Genomic DNA, 27,743 nt, shown 5'->3' on the forward strand with positions numbered 1-27,743 from the left:
TCTTTTTTTGGACAGGCAGTAGGGGTGGGCGATATGGCTCTAAAATAATATCACGATATTTCAGGGTATTTTTGCGATAACGATATACTTGGCGATATAGGAAAACAGAAAAATAATTAATTAATTTCAGGAATATAGTATAAGACAGCATAATCATAATGTGGCAAAATAAATAATATAGCATAAAATAATATATTGCAGCAAAACATATTGCAGAATATTTAGTGCATGCATATAAACTGCAAACTAAAACAATTATACAATAAATACACCTAAAGCTTCACAGTAAATAATAGACTACTTTTAAGACAGAACATCTCTATTATCACGATATGAATTTTTAATATCACGATATTTCTGTGTCACGATATATTGTATACGATATAATATTGCCCACCCCTAACAGGCAGTGTATATAAGAATAATTTAGCTGGTCTGAGATGGTTAGCAATTGAGCAATTGCACAGTTTTTGCCAATTAACACTCGAGAGGGCTAAACTTTTGTAGTCTGAACTTGCCATTAGCTAACACTTTTTTTATAGCCTGTAAAAGAAGCCAAAGAGTTTGAATGATTGGCATTTTTTAATTATAAAACCACAAAAATGTTAAAGAAATGTATTATACAGACAGAAGACTTTATTGCACTTTCCTTTTGATCGACATAAAGATAAAAGAAAGATGTCAAAAAACAGATAATAAAAGATACAAAAATGATACCTATTTATAATACATAATAACTGGCAGAATTAAACAGAAGAGTACACAGGATGGCAATATACACTCAAGCAGGTTCTTGGCATCATAAGACATAAAGGGAGATAGGAGATACTTTAGCATAAACAAAAAACACCAAGATATATGGATATATAAAATACAAAAAACAGAAAAACAAAAAAATGAAGATAGGCACCCTGGATATCCTTCATCTCCCATAATGCACCTTGACACACTCACTTTTACTGCTTTTTCATCTTTATCTTTTTTCTTATCAGTCTCATGTGTAAATGTATTGATTTGGCGGTAGATCAAGTGGTATCAGCTGTAATCGGGGGGAGGGCGTATTTGTGATGACATTTATTAATAATACCTATAATTATATTTAATTATTAGTAGGGCTGCACCATATCGTTTCAGCATCATTATGTATGTATTAAGTTTGTTACTTTTTTGTTTCAGTTCAGTATTATTTACAACATACCTAAGTATTAAAATTATTAACAAGTAGTAATATTTATTAATGTCTTAACTAGTGTCAATTAATAATTAGTTAAGTTCTGTACTGACCATCTGCATCTGACTTCCTGCATTACAATACAAGCATGTTAGTCCTGTTAAACTGCAAAAAAAAACATAGTGCAAAATGTAATGTTAAACACAGTACCAGTCAAAAGTTTGCACACACCTCTTCTCATTCAATGTGTTTCCTTTCTTTTTGTGATTTTTTTTTTACATTATAAATGTAATATTGAAGACTATATTAAATATATACAGGAACACATGCTGAATTATTCTGTAAACAAAAAGTAAAAAAAAATTCTCAGTGTCTTCATGAGGGAGAGTCTCCTGGAACAGTTTTCCCAGCGTCTTGAAGGAGGGAATTCCTGGAGGTGCTGAACAATAGCTGCTGCTTTTTCTTCACGCTGTGAAGCTCCAGCTCATCCCAATTAAATCACCTCAGATCACCATCTCAGTTCATCAGGTTTAGATTGGGGCATTTTACTGTTTACTACATAAGTCCATATGTGCTCCTTAATGTGTTTTCAAGTCTTTAATATTAATCTACAATGTAGAAAATGAATGAAATAAAGAAAAACATTGAATGAGAAGGTGTTTTTCTGATGGTATTTTTAAAGGTGCTGCTGACAGAGCTGGTCTAATCTGTAGAAATGCATCAAACCTCAAACATACATGAAAATGCTATTTATAGCCTATTCCTAATTATAGTAAATTTGAAAGCAAGTAAAGTTTTTTTTTAAATTTTGGTAAAAAAGCTGGGATATTTTTTTATGTAAAAAAAAACAAACAAAAAAAACGAAATAATAATAATAATAATAATAATAACAGAATAGCTTGTACCTGTATTGCACTATGATGTAATGAGTTTATCAGATTTATGCGTTCAGCATATTTTTAAAAATAATTTTCAATGGTACCAAAATAATCATATTGAATTTTGATTTCATTTTTTTAAATCATAGCTAAAACCCTATATCCATAGCTAAATACTATACTATACTAAATACATACAGATATAGCACATGGAAGCCGTGTACATATTTATATATTTATTATGTTAATTTTTGCAGATTTTCAGTATGTAACAGGCATTAACGAATACCAGTGAAGGCATATGTGGTCTACTGTCCTTACTGTGTCTATTATCAGTTAATGTTTGTCTGTCTGCAATCAAAACTGTTTCAAATTTAAATTCAAATTCAAATTTTCTTCCATCTGTTAAGCAACATTGTTGAATGTAATGTGTGAATAAACTGCATTAACTGCATGGTCAGTGTACGGGTGTCAGTGCATCTGTGCTTCAGCAGCAGCAGCAGTGTGTATCCATACCGGCCGGCCAGTCCGAGAGCGATGCGATGTTTATACTTCGTTCACGAGAAGCGCAGAGAGCCACAGCCAGTCAGAGAGCAGTAACGACGTTCAGGCAAGACAGGAGCTTTCAGATAAATATGAGGTTAAAAGCCAAAAAGGTGGAGGTGAGAGTTGAGGGGTTAAACGGACTCCATCAGCAGCTCCTCCACGTCAGACGACTCCAGCTCTCGGAAAGCAGCGTGGGTGCCGATCACGGCCAGCGTAGCTCCTGCACACAAACACCATTGTGAACAGGAATTATACTTAAGAAGCATTGTTATAAAATATGTTGAAATTAGCTAAAAGAATTCTAAAAACAGGGTTCATACACTTTTTAACCATTACATTTTTCATGATTTTTCCATGCCTTCAAGCCAAATTTTCATGACCATACAATTTTTAAAACATCTCAACTCATCAAAATCATTAAAAGAGGCCTAAAATGAATCTGATAAAAAAAAGACACACAATAAACTTTAATAATAAAATGTGTGGCAGATCCTAAGAGCTCTAGTACTGATGTATTTGTTAGCTCAAAATAGATTTTTTTCTGTGGATAAACATATTACAACAGTAAAAAAAACACACTTACCCAGAACCCAGAAAACCGCCGCTCCAGCGCCCGCCAGCCAGAACACCGGCAGAGAGACGGCTCCGGCCAGACCCAGCTGATGACCCGGGGTCAGCTCACGACCTGAGATCAGCCAGAGAGAAGAACACAAACAACAACAACTCGTTTACTGACGACTATTCACTTCTGAGAGACAGAGAACTCAAACAGACACAGTAACACACATGTGAGAAGATTGTCACACACTCACCAAAAACTACCAGCTTAGATTCCAGGGACTTCAGGTGGATGATGTAAAAGGCACCGACAAATACAGCCAAGGCAATCAGCAGCATAGGGGAGCTAATACTGAGAAAGAGAGAGAAATATATAAACAGTTTTAAAGTTTTTTTTTAATTATTCAATCCAAAAATATATATATGACTGATGCAGCACAGGTAAAACAACCAGAATTACTGAATGTATTTATTTATATGCACTGCAGAAAAGAGCTCGGTATTACCACCGATTTACCAAATCTATTTGATTCTCATTTAGAAGATACAAATTTGATTCAACTTTTAAATCTGAAGAAATATTAATATTAATATTGAAATTGTACAAATAATTCTTAATCTAATATAAAATATTAATACAATATTAGTAATTACATAGAGAATTAACCCAAAGCATTTACATTAATGATTTCCTTTCATTATTACAGCTTTGTTTTCCCCAAAAAGTATTTTAGTAGTGTTAATCGATTAAAAAAAAAAAAAAAAAAGTATCACAATAGAATTCTGTGATTAAACACAAAGAATCACACGTTTTCTACTTTAAGACTAAGCTTTTGATAATGTTTATTTAATTGTGAACAACATAATCAATGTCAGAAACACACAAGATTAGTATTAGTGTCAATCCCTTAACAATATAACTGTATTAATATGACAACAATATTCTGTGACTAAATCATGGATAAAAATCATGATTACAAATGCTGCTACTTAAATGTATTTTTTATGGAGAAAATATCATATTCCATTTGCATATGCTTTGATCAGTATCAGATACATACTCATGCAAACTCACAGAAACATGCACATCCCTTTTTAACTTTGTCAAGTAACAGTTTGTGTTTTTGATAAAGGCAACTTATGCCAGGCTCACAATACAGGATTTTAGACCAGTTTTTCACTTGATGGCAGTTTTTCATTGATTAGTAACAAAAAAAAATCTTGGATCTCTCAGCACTCGCACAGTCATGTGGTGTGAACTACCGAAAGATGCTCGCAGAGCCGTAGATGGCCAGTGAAAATTCAACATGTTTAATATCTGACCCAGTTGTCAACTGGGAGTGAAGAACGGTAACTACCTACAGCCAATGGGATCACATATCGAGAAAGACCACAGGTCCAAAATGCATCTCCTGCATGACCAGAGCTGTTTATACAGAGTCTGACCACTTTCTGTTGCCCATGCTATATTATGAAATCCTGAAACTCTAGAGGGAGATCATGAGGGTGTGCTATATGAATGGGGGTAAATGGAGTGAAAAGGTAAAACTTTTATTTTAAAAAATCTGAATGTAGGACAGTGAAACTAATTAAGAAACAAATAAAGTGTTCCTGCATATATTAGTTTATCTACAGAAAACAGGTTTTACACTGTAAAGGCACTACTTTGAGCTGATTGGTTGGTAATCTGATGTTGGAGATACAGGCAGAGTACTAAGTTTAAAACCTTAATAATTTACTCTGCAGTACTGAAACATTTGATATAGTTCTGTGTTGAGGACATAAGTACATATTTAAGTATGAAGCTGATCAGACATTTATATACTCTGATTTAGCTTAGTTGCTTCATATGAACCCATTAATGTTGGATTCACTTTAAGTGCGTATTCTCCTCTATAGAGATTCTCTGGCATGGCATGTCTAGTTCTCATGAGTTTAGTTCTGGTGTTTTCTTGTGACAAAGCGTGTTTTTGGAGAGCAGCCAGGTGAGTCTGTGATTTCCTACGGTAAAAATCGTGTAATCTGAGACCCCGTGTTGTGAATCAGTAATGTAGTGTGAAAGTCGCGATTACAGAACAAAGAGTTTGTTATGAAATAAAATGACTGAATTAATACGGTAAATAATTCAGTGTTTCTTACATGCAGTAGAGGATGAGCCCCAGGAAGATGAAGGTGTAGTTACTCTGGTACACACCCAGGTTTCTGACCACTCGCTGACACAGCTCCCCAAAGTTCTTGGGCTTGGAGAACTTGCGCTGATCCACGAAGCCGGCCCAGGGGCGGATGGACTTTCTCCGGCGGTCCAGCCATTCCTTCATCATGCTACCGGACATGCCTTTGGGCAGCAGCCTGACATTGTAGGAAGACAGAGCGACGTGCATCATCTGTTAGGTACGCTTTTACAATATGCAAAAACAACAACCACCACCATTAGAAAAGAACCAGTATTTCAGGTTACCACACAACACTGGGTTTATATGATCAGTATCTCTTCCTGAGACCTGGCAACCCATTTTTCTCTTCTGTAGAAGATAAAGGTCAGAGACCAATAAGTCCCTGAACTGCACTATTAACACAAGCTGTTTAAATCCCCTGTGCTGTCCAATCAGGCTTTAAATGTGGGGTGTGGCCTACAGAGCATAGGGACTTTATTTTCAAAATGCTGGTAATCACAGGTTTAAATGGGGCAAATTCTGGCAAATATTTAGATTTTGTTGCTACAGTGAGTTTTTGTAACTGCTTCCATTACTTTCGCTTTTTACCTAAATATATTAATCTGTTGATTTATTTTTTAGATTAGTAAATTTTTAATTGGATAAAAACAAAAATGAATAATATATATATACACACACACACACATACACACGTAAAGAAAACCTCTACTGTCACCAGTAGAGGGTGCAGAAAAGCATGTTTGGCTGCTGGTTCATATAAAAAACATAAGTCTAGGGCATCCCTAACTGCTTAAGAAATACATCCCTACAAAAACATTTAAACTCTGATTTTTCTCACCTGCTCATTATTCCTGCTGCGGGCAGCTCCTCTGAATCGCTGCTGAAGGGGTCACTCAATTTCGAATCCATTTCTAAAATCAAACACACCAAGAAAAAGAAACAAATATACTTATCTTACCGTAAAATGCCTACACAGACTTTACACAATTAGACATGATGCAAATGTATTCTTATATAACTGGACCTGCTACAGTCTCATAGAGAGATGAAAGACAATACCTCATAATGTAGAACATCTTGGCCACCAACCTCTATTTCTCAATAACCTTAAATAAAAAGCTAGAAAGGGTGTGTCAATGGAAACCTCTCACCCCATATTCAGCTTTCAGGGTTTGTGAAAGAATGCAAAGAATCTTGTTTGACCGGTCTGAGAGATCATAAATACGTCATTAGGTTCCTAAAAATGACCAACAAGCTTTTAATGCGGCTTTAAAGTGCAAATATATGGATACATATTGTATTTTAATTACGAATATTAATATAACAAATGTTATATATCACATATACCTTTAACAGTTTTATTCTCCGTTATATGAGGACTATCTTTTTTTGGTAAACATCTGTAGCCTTGTTAGTAGGCAACTTTTATCCACACAATTCACACTCAAAGTGGAAAGCGCAGTGACTCGGTTCTGATACATCAGATCACAGAAGACGCCTTGTGCTGATTGACATCACTCTTTGGAGTGATGTGGGGAGAGAGCGCCATCTACCCGCCCAGAAAGAGCAAGGCCAATTGTGCTCTCTCAGGACTCCAGCAGCTGATGGCAAGCTACATTAACGAGATTCGAACCAGCAATCTCCCGATCATAGTGGCAGCACCTTAGCCCGCTGGAAAGTACACAACTAAGAGAACAAGAGAAAGTCCTAATTTAGTTGACAGCTTTAATATTACATGCTCTTGGCTGTGTCTCTAGAATTAGTGGGTACTTAAATATTTCCATTTTGGGTCACTTTTAACTTCTATCCACTACGATTTTAAATTTACATTTTACTCCACTACATTATGCAAAAATAATTTCTTGATGTTACATTGTGCAAAAAAATGAAATAAAAATAATTAAATTAAAATAAAGGAAGCACAAAGGAAGCTGACCATTCAAGGAACAATACACAGCTTTTGTTTTAAGCTTATTTTAACCTGTTGAACGTACACTACGTTATTGCTGGGTTATACATAAATATAGATACATTTAAATTTAATTATATTCTTTAATTACATATGCCACAAAGAAATTAATAAAAAATCACTGTACTGAATAAAAAGTATTTGAATAGCAGAATCACAGATTTTTTCACAGCTTTTTCTGTTTTGTCTGCTTGTCAAAATATTGTGTATTTCTACTTTAACTCTAGTAGCATATATACAAAATATAAAATTACACAGGTAAAATAAGATTTTTTTTATTTTATTTTTTGTTTTTTTTTATTATTTGCTAGCTGCTTTTATATGCCTAATTTTAAAACAGGAGGAAAAGGCAAGATAATTAAAAATATTTGCAAAATAAATGTGCCGTTCCACCTCAAATGTAGACGCCTGAATGTAACGTTAACTCCTGCCCCATTTAAGATGGACAAGTCGAACTACTAACTGGTTAGCTCGTGTCTAGAGGTGGGTAACCCAGGTCCAGAAAGTGAAAACCCAACCCATGGTTTTGCACCGACGGCCTGTGCGGCTCTGCAGTTGGTGGAAAACCCTGGGTTGGATCTTTACTTTCTGGACCTGGCTTACCCACGTCTACGTGTGCTAATGGAAAATCTTTGTCACTTCATGCCCAGCCCTTTAGAACCGTATAAGAAAGGCAAAAATACAATTTTACAATTTTTTAAGACTATTTTAAGTCACTAATTTACCAAATTAACTAAAATTAAACTTTTTTTTTTTTACTGTTTTTTTTTTTTAGATTAGTTTTGCGTTAAACCACCGAGGCTAAGCTAATAACTAACTTGCTTAACGTTACTAGCTCTACACCCTGTAATATTACACAATAAAAGCTGGGCATGTAATAGATAACTATACACGCAAGTAGTTTATAAGAATATATAACTTACACATTAAAATGGTTTTAAATCGTACAGAATGCAGAGAAAATCGCTTCTTACTGTAATGTTGGTCCTGTTTATATTGTGCTCTGCTGGCAGATGATGTGGAGCTGCTGCTTCTTCTACTATAACAGTGAGTATAGTATACTGAACACTGCCATCTGCGGTAAGTACCTGTGTATAAGTAGTGTTGCCTACTATACTTTACGAAAATATACATTAAATATACTTTCTCTGTATTTCCATCAAATGTATTTTAAGCAATACGCTTTATATTATACTTTGTCTTGATAGAAAATATACAGTTCTGTAAAACATTGAGAGACCACTTTTTTATGCATGTTGGCATGTTCTCCTCCACCAGTCTTACACACTGTTTTTGGATAAATTTATGCAACTCCTGGTGCACAAATTCAAGCAGTTCAGCTTAGTTTGAAGGTTTGATAGTTTCATGATCATCCATCTTCTTCTTGGTTATATTTTAGAGTTTTTCAATTTGGTAAAAGCAAAGTGTGTAGTTTTTTTCCCCACTAGCATTAAGGTGTACACAATATGTATATACATTAAAAAAGCAAACTATTACATTTACAAAATTTTTCAAGTGTATTAAAAATTATGTTAAGATTTTTAGTCTGAAACCCATTCTTAAAATTTAATAAAATTTAAAAATTTGGCCAAATACATGCAGGGCTTTGTATAAGACATAGCCCTCAAAGATGGTATTCATTCAGGCCCGTCCACACATATTTAGATATTTTTAAAAACAGTAAAGTCTGCAAATTTTTATTGATTACTGCAGCTCAGCTTTACTATTAGAACAGTCTAGTGTTTTGTAATTATTATAAAAAATAACTAAAACACACTGAAAGAGAAAATGTTTGTCCAAACGTTTGACTAGTACTGTATACATACTGTACATCATCAATTATTATCAGCGAAAAATTAAATACAATAAAAATATTGAAAAATAACACATGTAAAGGTGCAGAGCGCTCTGTGATTGGTCGCGGTGTGTGGGACGTCACGGTGCGTGTGCTGTGCGCGCTGTGATTGGCTGTTCGGTGTTGTTATTCTGTATGCCCCGTTGTAGCTAAGCTAGTGAAGGGATGTTTTGAGAAAGCTGACCGTGGGCGTCCTCTTGCTTTGACCTAAGTAAGTGTGGTAAAATAAGGTTTATATCATTTCTGTACCGAATAAAGAGGGGTGAACTTTAATATTAGTGTATATTTAGTGTTGATAATCGGTATTTTTGTGTGGTCCGTCGACGGCTGCGCTGGTTAGGGTTGTTTTTCTGTTGCTAAGCTAAGGCAGGCAGAAGTGTCAGGCGAAGTGTAGCTGGCTAGCGTAACTAGCTTAGTCCACAGGGGCCTTATTGATATCCCTTAACCTCGGTAAACCTTCTATTTAGAGAACTGTCGTCGGTTTTGTTGATAATTTCCATTAATAAACATGCAATAATAACTCAAAGGAATCTAAAATAACCGACTTTGTCTAAACAGTTCGATTATAAAGCCTGACAGGCCGGAAATTCCCGATGTAAAACCGAAAAACGGAATGTTCTCGAATGAGGAGTGTTGCTGGAAACTGTAAAAATATGAGAATTATCGCTTAAAAATACTAGCTAGTTTAACTAAATTCATGGAACTGCTCCTAATAGTCAAGTTAGTGTGTAATATATCGTTAGCATTAGCCAAATACTACAGTAACGTTACATAGCTAGGCTAGCTGGGTAATTAATTAACTTACCTAACCTAGCCAGTTAGTAGGGCTGGGAGATTATTTGAATTAATATGAATAATCGAATTATCTTAACTAAGTTACTATTTTATACATACTTACACATATGAGCTATCGTTACCAGAGATAATCTCAGTAGATAGACAGTTGCTTCTGTCAGAAAAAAAACTATTTTACTGTACACTTTTCCTTAACTGAAATACAAGGACTATGCTTGCACCGTGTATATAAAAGCTAAATAAAAAAAGCTAATGTTAAAGGAAGGTTGAAGGGGGTTGTTTACTATTTCCTAAAATAAAAAATAAACGAAATGTAAAGGAAACAATAGCTTACTTATCACATTAAGTGAAAACTGATGTTAAAATCTAAATAATAACTGAAAATCGATTATATATTTGGAAAATATCAAAATTAGTATTTTTTAAATGTCACCCTGTCCTACTAGCTAGCATGGAACTGATGGTAAGTTACCTGTTCCTTGCTAGTTATTTTATTGTATAGTTAGTTAGTTAGTTCGTTACTAGGTTAGCTAGCTAAGCTAGGTTATATCATATAAGAACTTCAAACCCTCATTTAAAATATTAATCGAATTATTTACAATAGAATTTTAAGATTAATCTTTATAAATCACACAGCCTCATAATGGGTATTCACATGTGAATAAAGTAATCAATGTTAGAAACACTCAGATTTGTATTATTGGTGCCAACCCCTAAAATAATTGTATTAATCACAACAATATTGTGTGACTAAATCGTGGATAAAATCATGATTTTTTTTTTAATGCTGGTACTTAACTGTATTTTTGGGAAGGGGCAAAAATAATGGTGTATGGTGATAAACACCTGGCAAACTGTGTCCATTTTTGTTACTGTATAATAATATCTCAGTGTAGAATAGACTATTGTAATATGCTGAGTTACTTAGTGTAAATGTGATTTTGAATGGAGAAAATTAACACTAGTGTAGCTCCATATTCCACACTCAACAGCTTGAGTGAAAATATGCAGTCCGCTGTGTGTGTTTGTGTGCATGACAACGCGAGTGTGAGACAGAAAGAAAAAGGTGAATACATTTTATATAAATAAAATAAATAAAAGTTAATTTGTCTTTTGACTTCAAAAATAAGCGTTGCTGTGGCTCTGTCAATTTTTATTGTTGTATTGTTGTATTACTAATAAAATTAAGAAGTGTTATATACGCTTTAAGCTTAACATACATATGAGTTTGTACCGTAATCAAAGTGAATACAGCACTGCTGACACAGCAGGTCGCGCGGATAGCTTTGTAGCCCGACTTGCATGAACTCGTCCGCTTTTATTTCGCTCCAAAACGCTGAAACGCGAGGTAATTTTGAGTTAAGTGTTGTGTTTAGAAGCAACTTTAGCTACAGCTGTTACAAGTGACAGCTGAAACGTGACATTACGCAATTTGTACACGTGCACTAGAACCGTGATGTAACCCGGTGTTCTGTCATTTTGTGCCACCTTGTCAAAACATGCTACCCTAGTGTATTTAAAGGTAAACATTACGAAAAATACATCATTCTCGCGTTTAAAGTCTTGGCAAATATATGTGATTAGAATCTGTTTTATAGTTATTGTTTATTATATTTTTATTGTAAAAAAAATATCTAACTTAAGCAAAAAAATCCCAAGAAAAACATCATTATCAGGAAAACACGTGAAAATAGAAAAAAAGAGAATTAACGCATGCGCAGAACCTTTAAGTAGCACGTTTTGATGGGTATCGCGACTCGACAGAACACCGGCAGTGCGGAAGACTGGGCATGTTTGGTCCATGAGTCGTATTTTGACGTGTCATCTGCTTAAGAGAAGTTTCCTCTTGCAGTCATACAGCATGATATTTTACATTTTCAGTTCTACCTTAAGTGGTGGAGTTTGTGTTTGGTGTGTGTATGTGTTTATTATGTTTTTATTTACATGCTGTTCTTCGTATTATGATTATTATTAATATTATTATTATTATTGCACCCTTTTTGTAACCCTACTCCTCCCACAGCTTTTGACATAGAAACACAAAATTTTGCAGAATCGTAGGACCTATACACGATTATGTTGCATATTGTTATTATTTTTAATATTAATATTATTAATGTTATTTATTATTATTATTATTATTATTATTATTATTATTATTATTATTATTATTATTATTAACATGTTTCTCTGTTGCAGAAACTTGCAGACACTTGTTGGTAACCAGCTAATCATGGCAACAGTCCGCTGCCCGAGATACTCCCTGCACTGGGAGGAGACAGACTGCCTGAGCTATTATGACATGTTGTCTCTTCATGAAGTCTTCGAGATTGTGGGTTCCCAGTTAACAGAATCCGACGTTGAAGTGCTATCATTTCTTCTCGACGAAGCTTACCCAGGCAGGCACCCTCTTGATCCAGAGGGATGGACAGAGGAAGTCTCTCCGGACTCCGATGTGCCCTCAAACTCTCCTTGCCCGCGTCTTTTGGAGGCTTGGCGCAGAATATGCCCGCGAGGGGACTTCTGCCTTGCCTTCGGCCGTCACAGACCCAAAAGTGGCACGGAACTGTTGCTGGAAATGGAGAGACGTGGATTTTTGCATGAAGGAAACCTGGAACCTCTTCTGCAGCTCCTTCGGATTCTTACACGACATGATCTCTTGCCGTTCGTTTCAAGCAAAAAAAGAAGAACAGGTGAGGAGTAGACCAAATAAATGCTTTCCACACCCATTATCATCCCAGTCATTTATGTGAGCGAGTTTGCATTTGTTGGATTATGCAGAGTTCTTTAGTCCTTCTCCTTGTGCCCCATTTCCTGCAAATTTCCCTGGCTTTTTCCTCTCCCAACACACCTTATTCAAGTAATCAACTCATTATAACAAACTCTTTCAGAGTTGCAGTGGGTATGTTAAAGCAGGCAGTCCTCTAAAATGTTTGCCGGGCAGATGGGTGCCAGGACCAGGATTAAAGAACACTCAGAAACACCTATGTAGTGTATATATGTGTATATAAAAAAGTAGTGCCAAGGCCTGTATTATAATAATAATAATAATGCACTAATAATCCTAAAATGATTTTGCATCTTTCTCTTGTCTGCGTTCTTTTTCTTAGTGTCACCTGAGAGGGAACCTATAAACTACTCAGACTCAAACAGTGAAGGATTCTCAAACACAAGCTCACATACAGAGCCAGACTCCCCAGAAAACACACACGCATCTCCCTGGAGGACAGGTAAGTTGAAGTGGGTTACAGATTTCTGTAATCGCTTGAAACATAATTTTAACCATATCCGTTGCTTCTGCTAAACACAGGCTACTTTGCCCCAACACTGCATAAATAATGCTGCCTCTGCTTCCATTACAAAAATCAGTAGAGTTTTCAGTTTCTGTGAGAGGAGAGAGAAGGGAAAGGTGGATTAAACTAACCTATAGTTAAATAGCCTCAACTCTATTTATTTTACTTTAGTACAAAAGTTCAAAACTATGTAAAGTATAAAAGAAAAATTCAAGTGGAAAAATGCTGTTAAGGACAAAAGCTTAGGCTGTGCCACAGGAGCCTATAGTGCACTGTGAGATCTACAGTCCATATGTATCACTATGACAGTCTGATGTGTTTGTTTGTTTTTGATGATCAGGTGTTGGCTCACCTGTTGCTGCAAACTCTTCTTTAAGAAAGAAACGGGGCAGAGGGCGTGGCCGAGCCAGACGGACCCGGAGCATGCCCAAAATCAACCCTCAGCCTATACCTAACAAAGTGACCTGTGGTAAGACAACTTCACTTTTTTTCTCTCATGTTATCTCTCTTTCTTTATTTCTCCCATATTTTCTACCCCCTCTCTCTCATTCTGTTCTATTTCTCTCTGTCTTCATCTTCTCATCTCCATTTAACTGCAGCTTAGATTGACCCATTTCTCCCCTGTTACTGTCGCAACTGAGTACAGAATCCCACCTAGATGTAAATGTCATATGTGTGCCATTTACATATCTCTGAGTTCACCTGTCAGAATGCACCCTAATGTTAGCATCTGTGTGAGTGGTCACTTCAAAGAATAGTTTGGAAATACATTAAATGAGCATGAAATGTGAAATAATCACAGATGCAGTTGGTAAATCCAGTGTTTGTAAGCAACGTTAGCCTAGAATTTGCCATTTTTTTTAAATACACAATTACACATCAGGTAAGAAATATGTCTTAGGTGATTGACTGCATCAATCATGTTCATTTCATTTTCTTGCCAAAATATTCCTTTAATGTGCAAATTATAAAAGTAGTGGGCTTTCTGTTTTCGAGGACAATGCAAAGTTAAACTAGAAGCACAGATTCACCAGCATGTACAGATCACATGTTTTAACATATATTTAGGAGGAATTGTGATTACACACAATTAATAAACAAGTAATAAATTGATAACATAATGATCAAACCTAAACAGTCCTTAACTGTGCAATAATTAACAATGCATAGGTTGTAAAACATACATTATTATTATGCAAGCTCCTGGCAAAAGGTCACTTTTATTACATTAGTTTTTATTTTGTAGTAAAGGGATGAGGGATGTATTGTCACGGTTTGGCCATTTGGGACTTTCAACATTTATTGAACAGGTTTTCTAACCCCAATCACATCACTAACATTTTCAGTACAATGTTGTCCACTTATATTAACATAAATAACCACTGTTTACTATCCTCTGCTTACCTTTTCAGCTTTCTTTAGCTGAGATAATAATTGAGTTGGGTATCAACCAATTGATATCTTTTGCACATCACTGTCCAAAAAAGTGAACACCAACTAAACGTCCCAAATGTTAACTTTTTCAGTAGAAAAAAAATCAAACTTTAAAATATTTTATGTGTACTAGAACATTCTTGCAAAGGGAAAACATAGTTTTATTAAAAATACTCAAGAAAAAACTTTAATACAAGGTGTATAATACAATTATTATTTTTTTAAGTGTCTGACTTGTTGATGGTTCATACTTTCTGTTCAAACAGCCTGAAAGTGTGATTAATGGGTAATGGAGAGGGAAAGCCAGGATGCCTCACCAGCATTACAAACCGGTGCTAAGATTTAAGGGCTGCTGTGCCGCACCAGGTAAAGCTTTCATTAGAGCAACTGTGGGAACTAAAAGGAAACAGGAGCTGAATGCTGATAAAGGTCCACTAAGTCAAAGACCCAGTAAATGCATGAATATTGCCTAATAATGTGAACAATGCATGATCCTTTTGGGTTGTACCATTTGTTTATAGGAAGAAATGAACAGTAATACATAATAAAAATATACACAATATCTCAAATTAACTAAGCTGTATCAGAATCTATATCATTTAAAATGAATTTAATTAGGGACTGCTTTAGTAGTAAATCAACCACTGCCTTGTAATTGTTTTAAACTTTTTGTGAGCTAATTTTGGGGTAATGTTTGGTGCATTTGTATCATCTAAAATTATCTGATGATGAGCTGTCTCCTATTATGGAATAGGTCAAATGCACAAAATGCATTTTAAATGCCCTTTTCTAGCTATTTTTTCTAGATAGGTCGATTTTATTAGTGGAGACCTCTTTTTATGTTACCGTAACTGTGCACAGTGGTCTGGGAACCATTTTAAGCAGTGGTCAATAAATAAATGTAAATGTGTATTACTTAGTGGACCTTTTAACTGGTTTACTGCTGAAGATGCTGATTTCCACCCCATGCCATAAAGTCAGTTTGTTTAAGTAGTAAAGGACATTGGTGTAATCAACATTCTCTACACTCTTCTGTGTGTATTTACTCTATGTGTGCTTTGTTTGTGTGTTCATGTGAATACGTCCCTCATTTCCATTTCTGTGGTATTTGAAGTTAGGGATGGGCATGAGTAATGAACAGAGCACTCGTTACGTAACTTTTATGTATTAAATCTTCTTTAATATTAAAGAGACAAGAAAAAAGTTAAAAATATTTGCAGATCTTGGCTGGATTTTTCTCAGTCAGCTTTATGAGGTGGAGTCCTCTTGAATTCCAGGCTTTAAGTTAGCAGCTGTGCTGAACTCATCAAGAGTTAATTACTTGAATTTCTTGTCTCTTAATGTTAGTTTGAGAGCATCAGTTGTAAAGTAGTGAAGAGGTAGAGTTACAGGTATACAGTGAAAAGCTCTATTTAAGTAATGTTCTAATCCATATTATGGATCCTATTTTGATTTGGTTTTTTAAAAAACACTTTATAAACCTTCCTTTGTTGGTGCTACAACAGAAACAGACCTAAATAATGTTTAAAAGCTAAAATCTCATAGTTATTAAATCTTGCTCTGAATGGCTTGTTGCCGTCACATTTAGAGTACCGTATCATCGAACTGGTAAACTTATTATTTATTTATTTATTTAATCTGAGTGCTCAGCTACAAAATTACTCTAAATGCCCATCACTAGTCCAATTCACAAAGCCTCTCCCTTATTCTGCACCTCATCTATTTCTTTTCAGCTTCTTTTCTCTCTCTTTCTTTCTTCCTTGCTCTTTCCTTTTCTCTTGTTCTCGTCCTCCCTCTTCTTAATACCCAATTTTATAAATGTTAAGATACTGAAAGAAATAAGGTTGCTGAAGATGATGATGATGATTGATGCGTGAAGAGGATGATGGCCATTGAGACTGAGTTGCTCCAGCCCTAGCGCTTGTACCTCGTTGAACCTTACTTCCATTCTAAAGTCTAGCTCCACTCCTCTGAAAACCAAACCTACTAAAGCCCACTGACCTGCTGTCAGAGTTTACATCTACTGCAGCAGAATGGATCCCATCTTAAAGCCCCATCCCTCCAATCATATCCTCATTACGCTCCTCAGTACTGAACGGTCCATTCCCTCCAAACTTCAGCAACCCAAAATGAGTAAATAAGGAGCTGAAAAATCCACGTACAGTAAGGAAGTACAGGACTGTTCTGTAAGTACTGGGACACTACATGTACTCTACTCTGTACACTACTCTGATTTAACTATATATGATTATTAGCTGCAAAGAGAGAGATTTAGCTTTTAGAGATTTGGAGAGTGTCCGCCACTAAATATGGGTTCTAATTATAAACGTGCGACTAAGAATAGCTTCTACTGCTCTGCTACTGAATGTCAGTTCTGTGGTTCTGAATATTGATTTTAAATATCAGCAGTAAAGTATTATGAATATTGTGTCTAACCATGAAAACATAAGGTTTAAATGGTTTAAAAAATGAAACAAACTAGATGTTTTATGTTTTAGTTTAGATTCATCTTGCCTGGATTTTCTTAATCAGTTTTATGAAGTAGAGTCACCTGGAATGATATTCAGTAAACAGCTGTTCCTTGTCAAGTGTTAATTACTTGAATTTAAAGAGTTAAATACTATGAATTTCCTACCTCTTAATGTGTTTGATTGCATCAGTTGAATAAACACTGAATAACCCTATTTGAGTACTACTCAACTAAGTAAAAGAAAATGACTTCAAGAGATTAAGGTCAGTCAACCCAGACCATTTCAAGTTTCAAGAACTTTGAGATACCTTAAATTGCAGTCGCAAGGCCTATTGACGGGTTATGATGAAACTGGCCCTCATCAGGACCGCCCCAGGAAAGGAAGAGCAAGGGTTACCTCTGTTGCTTCAGAGTATTTTGGCTTGTTTAACACTAAATCAAGTTTACTACATGATTCCTTATGTGTTTCTTCTTAGTATGGATGCCTTCATTATTCATTTACAATGTAGTAAAAAACAAAAACTTTAAATGGCAAGGCATTTCCAAACTTTTGACTCATAATGTAAGCTACAAAATTTTCGATCACAGGAACAGGCGTTCTAAATCCCAATTCTTAATGCCGTTTGGTTGAGGGAGTGGCTTTCTTATTAGCCATTTCCTATTTAACTGATTTTTCTACAGGACTAATAGCTTGGTTATGTACTGTTCCAGTACTTACATAAGAACATGCACATGCTTACCAATTAGAAATTCAAAAAATATTTTAAATATAAGTATTGTTCTGTGCTTCACCTGATGACTGATAACCCTGGAGCTTTACTATAAACTAACTTGTAAAACAACCTCACCATTTTAAACCATATTCCTGCTGTGCCATTAATGCCCTTTTGAGCTTTTGACCTTTTGTTGCTCCTGAAAGTGCTGAAAATGCTTTCTGCTGTGTTGACTCCACATTTGATTCCAGCAGGTTGACTCAGGAATGGGTAGAAAAAGCAGGAGAATGGATAGAGAGAGAAAAGGGAGAGTGCACACAACACTAGAGTGTGTGCTGTCCTCTCTGTGCGATCATACACTGTGCTTTCTCACTCGCTCTCTCCTTCATGATGCCTGGTCCATGTCCAAGGTAAAGAGTTTACCTTCCTCACTCGGTTAGGAGGAGGGGCGAAAGTGCTTGTTAACGGTCCAGTGTTGAGTTTGAAACTGTGTGCTTCCTCAAAACCTTGCAAAGAGACCTTTCTCCCCCTCTTAATTCTGCTGTTAGGGAATTTGTAGTAGACCTGGAGAAGCTACGACATGATACAGAATTCTGGAGAAGTTGTTGGCCTCAGAGTTTCACAGAACTGGCTCAAAAAACATGGAAAACTCCTCAAAAAGACCTTGTGCATCCACCATAATGCTAATCTAAAGGGTGGGGGAGGGTGATGCTCTAAAATGATCTCAGAGATCTCCTGAATGTGTACTTTTGTAGTATTATTTTTCATTTAAAACTTTTGTAACCGCTTCAACCAAAACATTCAAACTGGCATCAAATCTGCAAACTGGCATCCCTATCTTTCACGTTCTGCTTCTGGCTGTATTTTTAAAGATCTATCCAATTTTTTGTGAGAGCAGTTCTGAGGAAAATGACCCAACAGTGAAACCTAGAAGTGTTCATGCCTGCAAATTCCATTACCCCGATATTAAGACTGAATCAAATCGAGATGCTTTGACCTAAAATCCAAATGTAGCTCCATGCATGGTACTGTCCAGGTAGTAAAGTAACATATTTTATGAAATGGTTACATGATAATATTGTCAGTAAAAATGCAAGTAAATCTAAGTTAATTTTTCACCTTTTCTCCTTTACCTTAATACAGAACAATCTGGTGCCTCATTCATAAAACATAGGTGAACTTCATTATTTATAAAATTAATATTCGTATCAAGAACGTAAAACCTTTGCTAACAAAAGTTCAAAGTATTTAAATAACAAGTTCCTCTGTAGTCATACATTTAGGTTAGCAGAGCTATTCTACCCATACATGTACCTCGGTAGAGTTATTCCTATAATCAATTTACCTGAGTAGTGCAATTCTAGTAGTACATTTTCCTTAGTAATGCAATTTTAGTCATCCATTTATCTCAGTAGTGCAATTTTAGTAATAAATCTATCTTGGTATAACTATTAGTATAACTAGTCTCCCTCAGTAGTGAAATTTTAGTGTGAATCTACATCAGTACAACTATTTCAGTAATAAATGTACCTCAGTAGTGCAATTTTGGACACACTCAGTGAAGTTATTCTAATCATAAATTTTCCTCAGTAGAGTTATTAAATACAATATATGAAGTGTTTTATGAAGTTAGGCCACCTTTTTTCTTTAGATTATTAATTTTTATTAAACTTTATACAGAACAAATAAGTTAATAAATACTGACAACACTGGACAATCATTTTTTGCCTCCTTTTACACATTTAGAAAATGTTTTTTTTTAATTGCCTGCTATGTGCTTTACCCCAACAAAGGAAGAGCCTATGAAAAAAGTTCATCCCAAACTTGCTTGTCTCTTTTTCTCTCTCTCTCTCTTTCTCTCCTCTGTGTCCACAGTTGAAAAACAGACTGACTCAAGTGTCAGGAACAAAACAAGTTGGCCATCCTCACATACTAAGAGAGGGAGAGAGTGAACTTTAACGAACGGCCAAAACTGGCCTTAGAGAGCGGCCGCTCAGCCGCCTGCTCTCGTTCTCTCTCCTTCCGTCTTGGTTTGTGGCTCATCAGAAAAGAGGGATGGAAATAGTGTGGAAGCTCTTCGCACGGAGCGACTCCGCATTTAGAGGAGCGTAAAGGTGCTGCGTTACTGGAAAAAGCCGCTGCTCTACCGGGAAAAAGAAAAGTTGTTTTTATTTAATTTTCTTTATTTGTTCATTTTTTCAAAAATAAGTACAAAACCTGGAGAATACACAAATAAGCTCTCTGCCGTGGGTTCATGTAATTTTGCTAAGAGTTGTAAAAGGTGGAGACGTAGTTAATCATAAGACAAAATTCTTTGTTGTTTGTTCATGTTTTCTGTACTGAATCATCTCATAAGTCATGAGATGAAAGCTCTGTTATATCAATGTTCTCTTGTAGAAAAAAAAAAAAAAAAAAAACAGCAAAAACAAAAAACAAGAAAAAAAAAGTCCTGTCTGCATGACTCTCTGAGGTCCTTTCTAATGGAACCAATTAAACACAGTGGAAAATTTTGTGTAAATGTGAAATTTCTTTTGGAGGATATAAAAAAAGTTTTAAATATTTTGTGTTTTCAGTTTGTTGTGTGCAAGATTTTTTAAGAAATATTTTTCAAAATTAAAATAAATTTTAAATGAGCCTAGAGCCTGGCAGGTCATGAAGTTCAACGAAAGTAGAATAATAATAACTGGAACCAGGCAAAGTTACTGAGTGCCTTGACTGAGATAAATTTGAACTGGTAATGAATACAACATTATTAAGAATAAGTTAACAACTTAATTCAAAAACTGCAACATTTTTATTTTGTAGAACCATGGCAGATCATAAAATCTTTGAAGTAAAGGACAATTAAGGATTATCTTTTCTGTAGTAACTTATAACATGAACAGGATGTAATCTGTGTGGATTTTAACATCCGAAATTGACCACCACCGTCCCCCCAATCCCATTTCCACTCTCAGGGTTGTCAAGTGTAGAAAAAAACACAAACAGTATGCTGCAGCCATGGAAATGGGCAAGCTGGCTATTTTTCCACTGAACAGGTAATCACTAAGCTAAGTTTTATTTTTTTTTAAATAAGCAATGCCAGAGAATAACAATATTGTTTTTTTTTATTAAACAATGTTTGGTAAAAACTTTTAAATTGGTAAATAAGCATCCAGTAAGGAAGAAAGAGGTATAATAACCATTTCTTGTTAAATTATTATTTTTAAATGGATGCTATGAACTTATCATAGCTTAAAAGTAAAACAAGTATTGTACCTTTATTTTTAAGTACAATATAAATACGGTAAAACACAGATAATATTTGACACAGATAATACTTCTTACAGAGGCATTTGAAAATAAATTCCTTGTCTAGATTTGTTTTCAGACTAATCAGTTCAGTCGTTCTGTTAGCCACTAACCGGTGATTCATAACCTCTTGTGGAGAACCGTAATCATTAATCACTGAACACTTGGAGCATTTTGCTTGGTGAAGTAAGCAGAATTTAAATGAATGTATATATATATTTTTTTCCATGGAATTCGATGACATGACCTGCCAGGCCCCAGGTTAGCTGGTGCATATATTTTGTAATATTAACAAGAAAACTGTTTGAGGTGTGAAGGTGTTTCTTTGAAATGGTTTTCATTCTCAGTTAAGTGATTTTTGTCCTGCAGAAGTTTTAGCTGTGTTTGATGTCAAAGAAGAAAGTTTTGTACTCATTAGTTGTATAAGAACCTGTAGTTACTACTTCTTGTGATAGTATGGCCTTGTAGTGATGACACACTTGATATATAAATAGTTGCACCCAGAAAGAAATGTCTGATTACAATGCTGTTAAAAAAAGAAGGTAAAGGTTACCAGGAGCTAAACATTTTTAAAATGTTATACTAATTTGGGAAATATTTTGTAAGCTACTCATACAGAAGTAGTGTCTCTTCAATGTGGGGTTGGATTCCAGTAAGGATTGTGTGTTGACCATCTGGACATGGTCATGTGATGCGTGGCAAGAAACCATAGATTTTGGTGCTGACCACAGTGAACGTCTTTACTAAGACAAAAGTGTGACTAATGAGAGGCACTCCATGACAGTCTGATGCACCATCATTGCAGTGTTAAGAGGGGGTGTTCATATAATGGCCTGCATGCATTTTGGTTTACGTTGTGTAGCTGTCTGCCAATGGTGCTGGCACTCAGTACTAGATTCTTAATGTCGCTGCTGTGTACCTCTTTCTACCTTCCACTGCCGCCAACAGCATGCTATGGTAATATCTGCATGACTGGTATGGTGCAGAATATATTGAGACCATTATATTTCAAGGAAATTTTATTAACTGTTTTAAAATCTTCTTTAAGGCATTCTTGATAAGGATGCTACCAATCCAACAGCACAATCAAAATGGAAAGCATGTGGACCAGGTCAGACCAAGTTTCTTTCATTCATTTTGGTTGATTTGTTCTGGGTGCAACTGTTTTTATGATTAGTGTATTAGAATTACTTGTTCATTTAGATAGATGAACAGCTGGTTCTTTTGTGTTTTTTTTTTATTTGTTCTATTTTTATTTTTTTTATTTTATTGAATTGAAACGTGAATTGACATACATACCCTTACTTAAATATACAACCTATTTAAAGCTCTGTATCTTGAAAAAAAAAAATCACTCAAAAGTCTCAGTCCAATCCTTATTAAGTGCATTTGTATCCCCCTCACAATAAAGTTGCTGTTTGAGCCTAACACTGCGAGTTGGGTTGGGAGTAGAGTTGTGGTGTAGGAACGCTGGATTTTTGTTGCAGCAATGTTCTGAAGATCGATGGGTCCAGTTCCTCCTCAGACCTCATGAAATGACATGAAAGGAAATGACATCACAGCGAAGCTCTGGTTCAGTATGTATCCTCCAATCGTATCTTGCCGTCTCTGTGCCCTGTGCTGTTGCATGACATCAGTTCCTCCTCCTGTTCTCAAAACCACTGTATGCTGGCACCAACCTTTATGTAGCTGTCTGTAATTTTTAACTACTGGTCACTGTGAGACATGAAAGCAAAAGTTCTCATTTGCTGCCCCAACTTGGAAAAAATACTTAAGTATATTTGTTTTAGGGCTTGAAAACCAAAACAAAATACTGTCCGTCATTGTTCACCAACTCCCTTAAAACCACGGCCTACATTGATGGACTTTTCTGAACCTTTTCAAAGTAGAAATACCCAAAGTGAACCTTGCCTCCAATAAGAGACCACCCTTGTTACCATGGCCATAAATTCTACACAGTTCAAGTGACCTGTTTTCTTTGAATGTGATGGAAGGGAAAGTTATGTCAAAGCCGCCATGTTGGGTTACCTTTGCATTGAGTGCACCCGTCCATCCATAAAAGTAAAAGACGAGTGTGACTACAGTGAAGGAAGGGCCTTCTGCAAGGTCTGTTGTTCACATCCCCAGATTTTGCTCTACTGTTTTGACTCTTTACTCTCCTCTTTCGAAACAGTGCTGAAGAACATTCAGCTGTGCCCTCATTTGGACCAGTTGAATGTTCCTCTATGAATTTTAGCTTCTTTCTCGGTCCTCACTGTCAACTCTTTTGCTGTGGCGTTTGGAATGCTCGACACCCTGTCACTTATACCCAGAACTGCCCTGACCAATGTGAACCTGGCAAAGGCCAAAGAGATATTTACTTTCTTTTGCGCTCTGTGAATCTTCTGTTATTCTGAAAGAAAATCTCTTAGATCTCCTTAAATGAAAGATTGATTACTAAAGCAGCCAAAGAAATGTTTGATGGCATGCCAAGTCAATGCACTTACTGACAAAGATTTCTCTCTTATTTCTCTACCTTTTATTCCCTTTATACCCTTTTTCAACTTCACCTTGCTTTGATCACTCCTCTGTTCTCATGCCTTTCTGTTCTACACCTTCATTTTCAATCTATCCCACCGCTTCATTTATCTCCCTACCTTCACTTCACAACACTATCAACCACTGCCCTGCTCCTCCATTCATTCACCTATCTCTTGCCACCTGTCTTTTCCCTTCCATTTTCCCTCACCCATCCCTCTTCCCTTCCATTCCTCCTTCTTTCTTTCCCTCCATCTTCACATCGCAGACATCCGGCTGCGGGTTCGGGCGGAGTACTCTGAGCACGAGTCGGTCTTGCGTGGGAGGGTTTCCTCAGACAAGCAGCAGCCTCTGGAGCGGCAGTTCGAGCTCTTCAGCCGAGCCAGCATGCTGCTCCGGGCTCGCGACCTCGGCTCCATCGTCTGTGACATCAAGTTCTCAGAGCTGGCCAACCTGGACGCCTTCTGGGCCGACTACCTGAGCGGGGCGCTCCTAGAGGCTCTGAAGGGGGTGTTCATCACGGACTCTCTGAAGAGAGCGGCGGGTCAGGAAGGAGTCCGACTGCTGGTCAGTGTCGACCAAGACGACTACGAGGAAGGCAGAAAGCTGCTGCTTAGCAACCAGGCGCAGAGCAGCGCAAACAGCATGGAGTAGAAGGAGGTGGGTGGGTGGGTGGATGTGTGTATGATGATGATGATGGTGGTGGTCAAGGACTGTCTGCCTCCTTGTGGTGGTTTTCTGTTTTTGAAAGGTTAACAGAACCCCAATCAATGCGGTTATTTATGTTTTTCAAAGAAGGTTGAGTGACGTTTTGTTATTAACTGGAACCGGCATGCCACATTGAAACCTTTGTAAGGGACATTACTGATAAAAGAACTAGTAAAAAAAAAAAAAAAAAAAAAAAAAAACATAAGTAAAAACTACCTAATGTCACAATGGACTTCCAGTCCAGAGGTCAGCAAGTAATGAGCACCCTTTTAGATGTCAGGATGACTGTGAAAAGATGTTCTGCCACAAGGGGGCAGCAGACAACTTACCGGTATATATTTCCTATTCGCGTTGGAGGCCATAAACAAATCCGAAAAGTGATACAATCTAAAGCCAGAGTTGCACAACTTGATTTTTACCCCAATGTTTGCCTTGATTTTTTAGTCTGATTCGCTCTAGTTTGTAGATTTTTAGTTTGACAGATTGTTGGATAGGATTTTAGGGTTGCAGACTCCAATTTATGGTTTTCCAATCATGGATATTTTTTTAAAAATCCTTTTACATCAATCCTGCTAGTGTAACTTCCACTTTTACTTGACAACTTAATCTAAATGGTCCACTAAGTAACCATTAAAATCCCAAAGCCAAAGTGGGGTTTGTATTATGCAGTTTCTTAGTTTAATTTTACGTACCTTAACTGGTACAGCATTTACATTTTAGTGGTAGTACATGAAATACATGTACATGGGTATTCATATACTTTTTTAACAGAGGGTAGGGCTACCAAAGTGGTAGAGCCAAGGAGTGAAATGAGGTTGGGCCTAGGTCTTGCAATGACGATCTTGACACACTACCATATAATGTTATTTTTTTTTTGAAGTGCAGTGTTCATTAAACTTGCTCTTAAGTATTTGCCACAACATTTTCACAAGCTGTCAAAATGTATGTGTATGTGTGTGCTAATTTCAGTCTGTTCATATTTTCTCTCCTCAGGCCCAGAGAAACGTCATGGATGAGGAAATAAGTTCTCTTGAGTTATTTAATTGGCAGAACATGGTGATGACATGGGACACTGGGGCCATACTGGGACTGAAAGTCAATAAAAGGAGGTTTGGATTCACCTCTGGCCGAGCAGGATGCCAATAGTGAGCAGTGATTCATTCTGAGGAAAACGCAAGTTACAGTTACAAGAGTTTACAGTTTGTGGAGGAGCCATGTCAAGACATATACACACATTCCCCAGACCAAACATACCTCCATATACATGACCTGTAAGCAGCTTCCTATTCTGTCAGTCATTTGTGGAGTTCAGTATGAAAGCTAGTCTCTTTTGGTTGTGCGACTGAATAATGTGGAAGGAGTCCCAGGGCTCAAGCTTTATGTTAATTGTTTAAGTGTAGATGGACCTTGAGTTTGCTCTAATTGTGTTGCTTAGGTCTGCAGATACGAAGAAAACAAAGATGAGAAATTTGGAGTTTGTATCCAGAAAATAATCCAGACGTGTCATCCAGTAGGGATGAGTCCTATGGCTTCAAGTTATGGGATGCGTGTTCACAGTCTGGTCTAAGTAGTGAAAGACTGAAGAAGAGTAAAATGGGCATTAGCTTGTCTGCTAGATAATTAAGGACCATGCATAGCTACAAATCTGCCAAACAATCACCAGCGTTTCAGGGCCAGAGTCTGAAGACGAGCCGTAGACGAGCCGAAGACGAGCCAAACATCCACAACCAGTGGGAGAAAACTGTCAGAAAGCCGATGACAACCACAGTCACATGAACAGATGAATCACAAGAGCTGTAGTCTTCTTGACCTTACATCACTACCGCACTGGGCCTTTGTAGGATTTATTTTTTAAGAATATATGGGTGAATACATATTTACTATCTTTGTATTGTTTAAAAAAAAAATGTCAAAAAAGGTAGATAGCATTTCAGTCTGTTATGAAAGAAAATGTGGGTCTAATAAGTCAAAAGGTTGATGAGGCGTTAAAATGTTTCTTTATATCCTTCATTTTTCCTCTGTTTTTGTTCAGTGTGCTAATTTAATTTAACGCATGTATGGATGTTTAATTTTACGTCCCAATTTAATTCCCAATAAACTAATATTCAGTGTGTTTGTGTTGTTCTTGTGGGAAAGGTGGACAATGGGAAAGCATTTAATGGGAGCTCATAATGTTAAATTTATCCATTAACCAAGAATCCTGTCTTGAATAAACTGACATGCCAAAAAAAAAGTTATGGGAAAGTGTATATCAATTGCTCATGAGATGGTTAAACCTACCTCAGCAGACAGCTTGTGGGTGATGTATGCACTACACCTGTATATGTTGTAAGATGATTTCTTGTCAGTGAGACACTGACCAGCATAACCCAGGTGAGTTATGTCAATTATGGGAGTTAAGGCCAATTTATGCTTCTTTGTCAAAACTACGCTGTAGCCTATATATGCATAACCTCTGTGTATCTGCAGACTCCACAGCATAGCTTGATGCGCACCTCCCCAGAAATGTAACTCCATGTGTGTGGACAACAACAGCTGTTATTGGTCGGCCAAGCCGCACTCACATTCCCATCGCCTTAGTGGTTGTTACTACAGAGCAACGCAGAGACGCGGATGCATGCAAGCAGAGGTAAAAACATTGGCAGCTGCATAGAGCACCTGCACAGGCTATGACATAGACAGCATGTTGACTTGCCGTAGAAGTATAAATATAAATTCGACTTTAGACTGTGTTCACACAGCAGGTTTACCTGGACCCAAATCAAATTGATTTTGGGCTGTTTACAGTCTTTTTAACGTGACTCATACCTGAGGTGTGAACTGTATAAGTGACACATTAAGATTCACTTTATTCTTCGTCAGAATCTCAAAAGCTATTAATGAGTTTAGTCAAAGTATATAAGTTAATAAGCAAGTCAGTTCACACAAATATATACTCATGCAAGACCAGCCTCCAATCTGTTTGAATGGGAAGAAACCGAAATACTTAAAAGTGAAGCTTTAACTACTATTTGAACACTGTCATTTACATCCAAATCCACAACACACATCAACCATTAATACAACACCACAAAAACAGAATAATCTTAATGTTGCTGGTCTCACCGCTCACAGCTTCCTCTTGCATCCACAGTTAATCCGGTTGGATGTGGTTGGTCCTTCTTGGTGGCATGTTGACATTACCCTGGATACCATGGCTCTTGCTGTCTTGGTCACAAATGCGCCAGCAAGACGTGCACCAACAATTTGTCCTCTTTTGAACTCTGGTATATCACCCATAGTGTTGTGTGCATTGCAATATTTTGAGCAAAACTGTGCTCTTACCCTGCTAATTGAACCTTCACACTCTGCTCTTACTAGTGCAATGTGGT

The 27,743-nt window shown here is 36.5% G+C and overlaps 2 protein-coding genes and 1 long non-coding RNA gene across 3 annotated transcripts; 2 read left to right on the plus strand and 1 right to left on the minus strand.

The window, feature by feature from the left end:
* Positions 1–616: 616 nt before the first annotated feature.
* On the minus strand, positions 617–8,384 carry rabac1 (Rab acceptor 1 (prenylated)). The gene is made up of 6 exons (XM_007250856.4): positions 8,271–8,384; positions 6,166–6,238; positions 5,293–5,502; positions 3,408–3,505; positions 3,179–3,280; positions 617–2,815 (listed from the first exon to the last, which is right to left on the minus strand). Exons 2-6 carry the CDS (start codon positions 6,234–6,236, stop codon positions 2,727–2,729), a joined length of 570 nt encoding a protein of 189 aa, XP_007250918.3. The 5' UTR covers positions 6,237–6,238; positions 8,271–8,384; the 3' UTR covers positions 617–2,726.
* An 864-nt stretch (positions 8,385–9,248) lies between these two features.
* On the plus strand, positions 9,249–26,483 carry dedd1 (death effector domain-containing 1). The gene is made up of 6 exons (XM_007250857.4): positions 9,249–9,362; positions 12,146–12,639; positions 13,057–13,176; positions 13,580–13,708; positions 23,933–24,324; positions 25,366–26,483. Exons 2-5 carry the CDS (start codon positions 12,180–12,182, stop codon positions 24,316–24,318), a joined length of 1,095 nt encoding a protein of 364 aa, XP_007250919.1. The 5' UTR covers positions 9,249–9,362; positions 12,146–12,179; the 3' UTR covers positions 24,319–24,324; positions 25,366–26,483.
* LOC125802485 (uncharacterized) lies at positions 13,715–22,652 on the plus strand. Its single transcript, XR_007439617.1, has 2 exons — positions 13,715–18,266; positions 19,732–22,652. It is a non-coding gene; the product is annotated as an uncharacterized LOC125802485 (long non-coding RNA).
* Positions 26,484–27,743: the final 1,260 nt, after the last annotated feature.

Source organism: Astyanax mexicanus, chromosome 6, assembly GCF_023375975.1.
Source record: "Astyanax mexicanus isolate ESR-SI-001 chromosome 6, AstMex3_surface, whole genome shotgun sequence".
NCBI lineage: Eukaryota > Metazoa > Chordata > Actinopteri > Characiformes > Acestrorhamphidae > Astyanax > Astyanax mexicanus.

Coding starts and splice junctions, on each gene's coding strand:
- rabac1 (XM_007250856.4), bottom strand. CDS start 6,236: ATGGATTCGAAATTGAGTGACCCCTTCAGCAGCGATTCAGAGGAGCTG. Junction 3,506..5,292: donor GGGCTCATCCTCTACTGCAT/GTAAGAAACACT, acceptor TCTCTTTCTCAG/TATTAGCTCCCCTATGCTGC. Junction 3,281..3,407: donor ATCTAAGCTGGTAGTTTTTG/GTGAGTGTGTGA, acceptor GGCTGATCTCAG/GTCGTGAGCTGACCCCGGGT.
- dedd1 (XM_007250857.4), top strand. CDS start 12,180: ATGGCAACAGTCCGCTGCCCGAGATACTCCCTGCACTGGGAGGAGACA. Junction 12,640..13,056: donor AAGCAAAAAAAGAAGAACAG/GTGAGGAGTAGA, acceptor TCTTTTTCTTAG/TGTCACCTGAGAGGGAACCT. Junction 13,709..23,932: donor ACCTAACAAAGTGACCTGTG/GTAAGACAACTT, acceptor TTCACATCGCAG/ACATCCGGCTGCGGGTTCGG.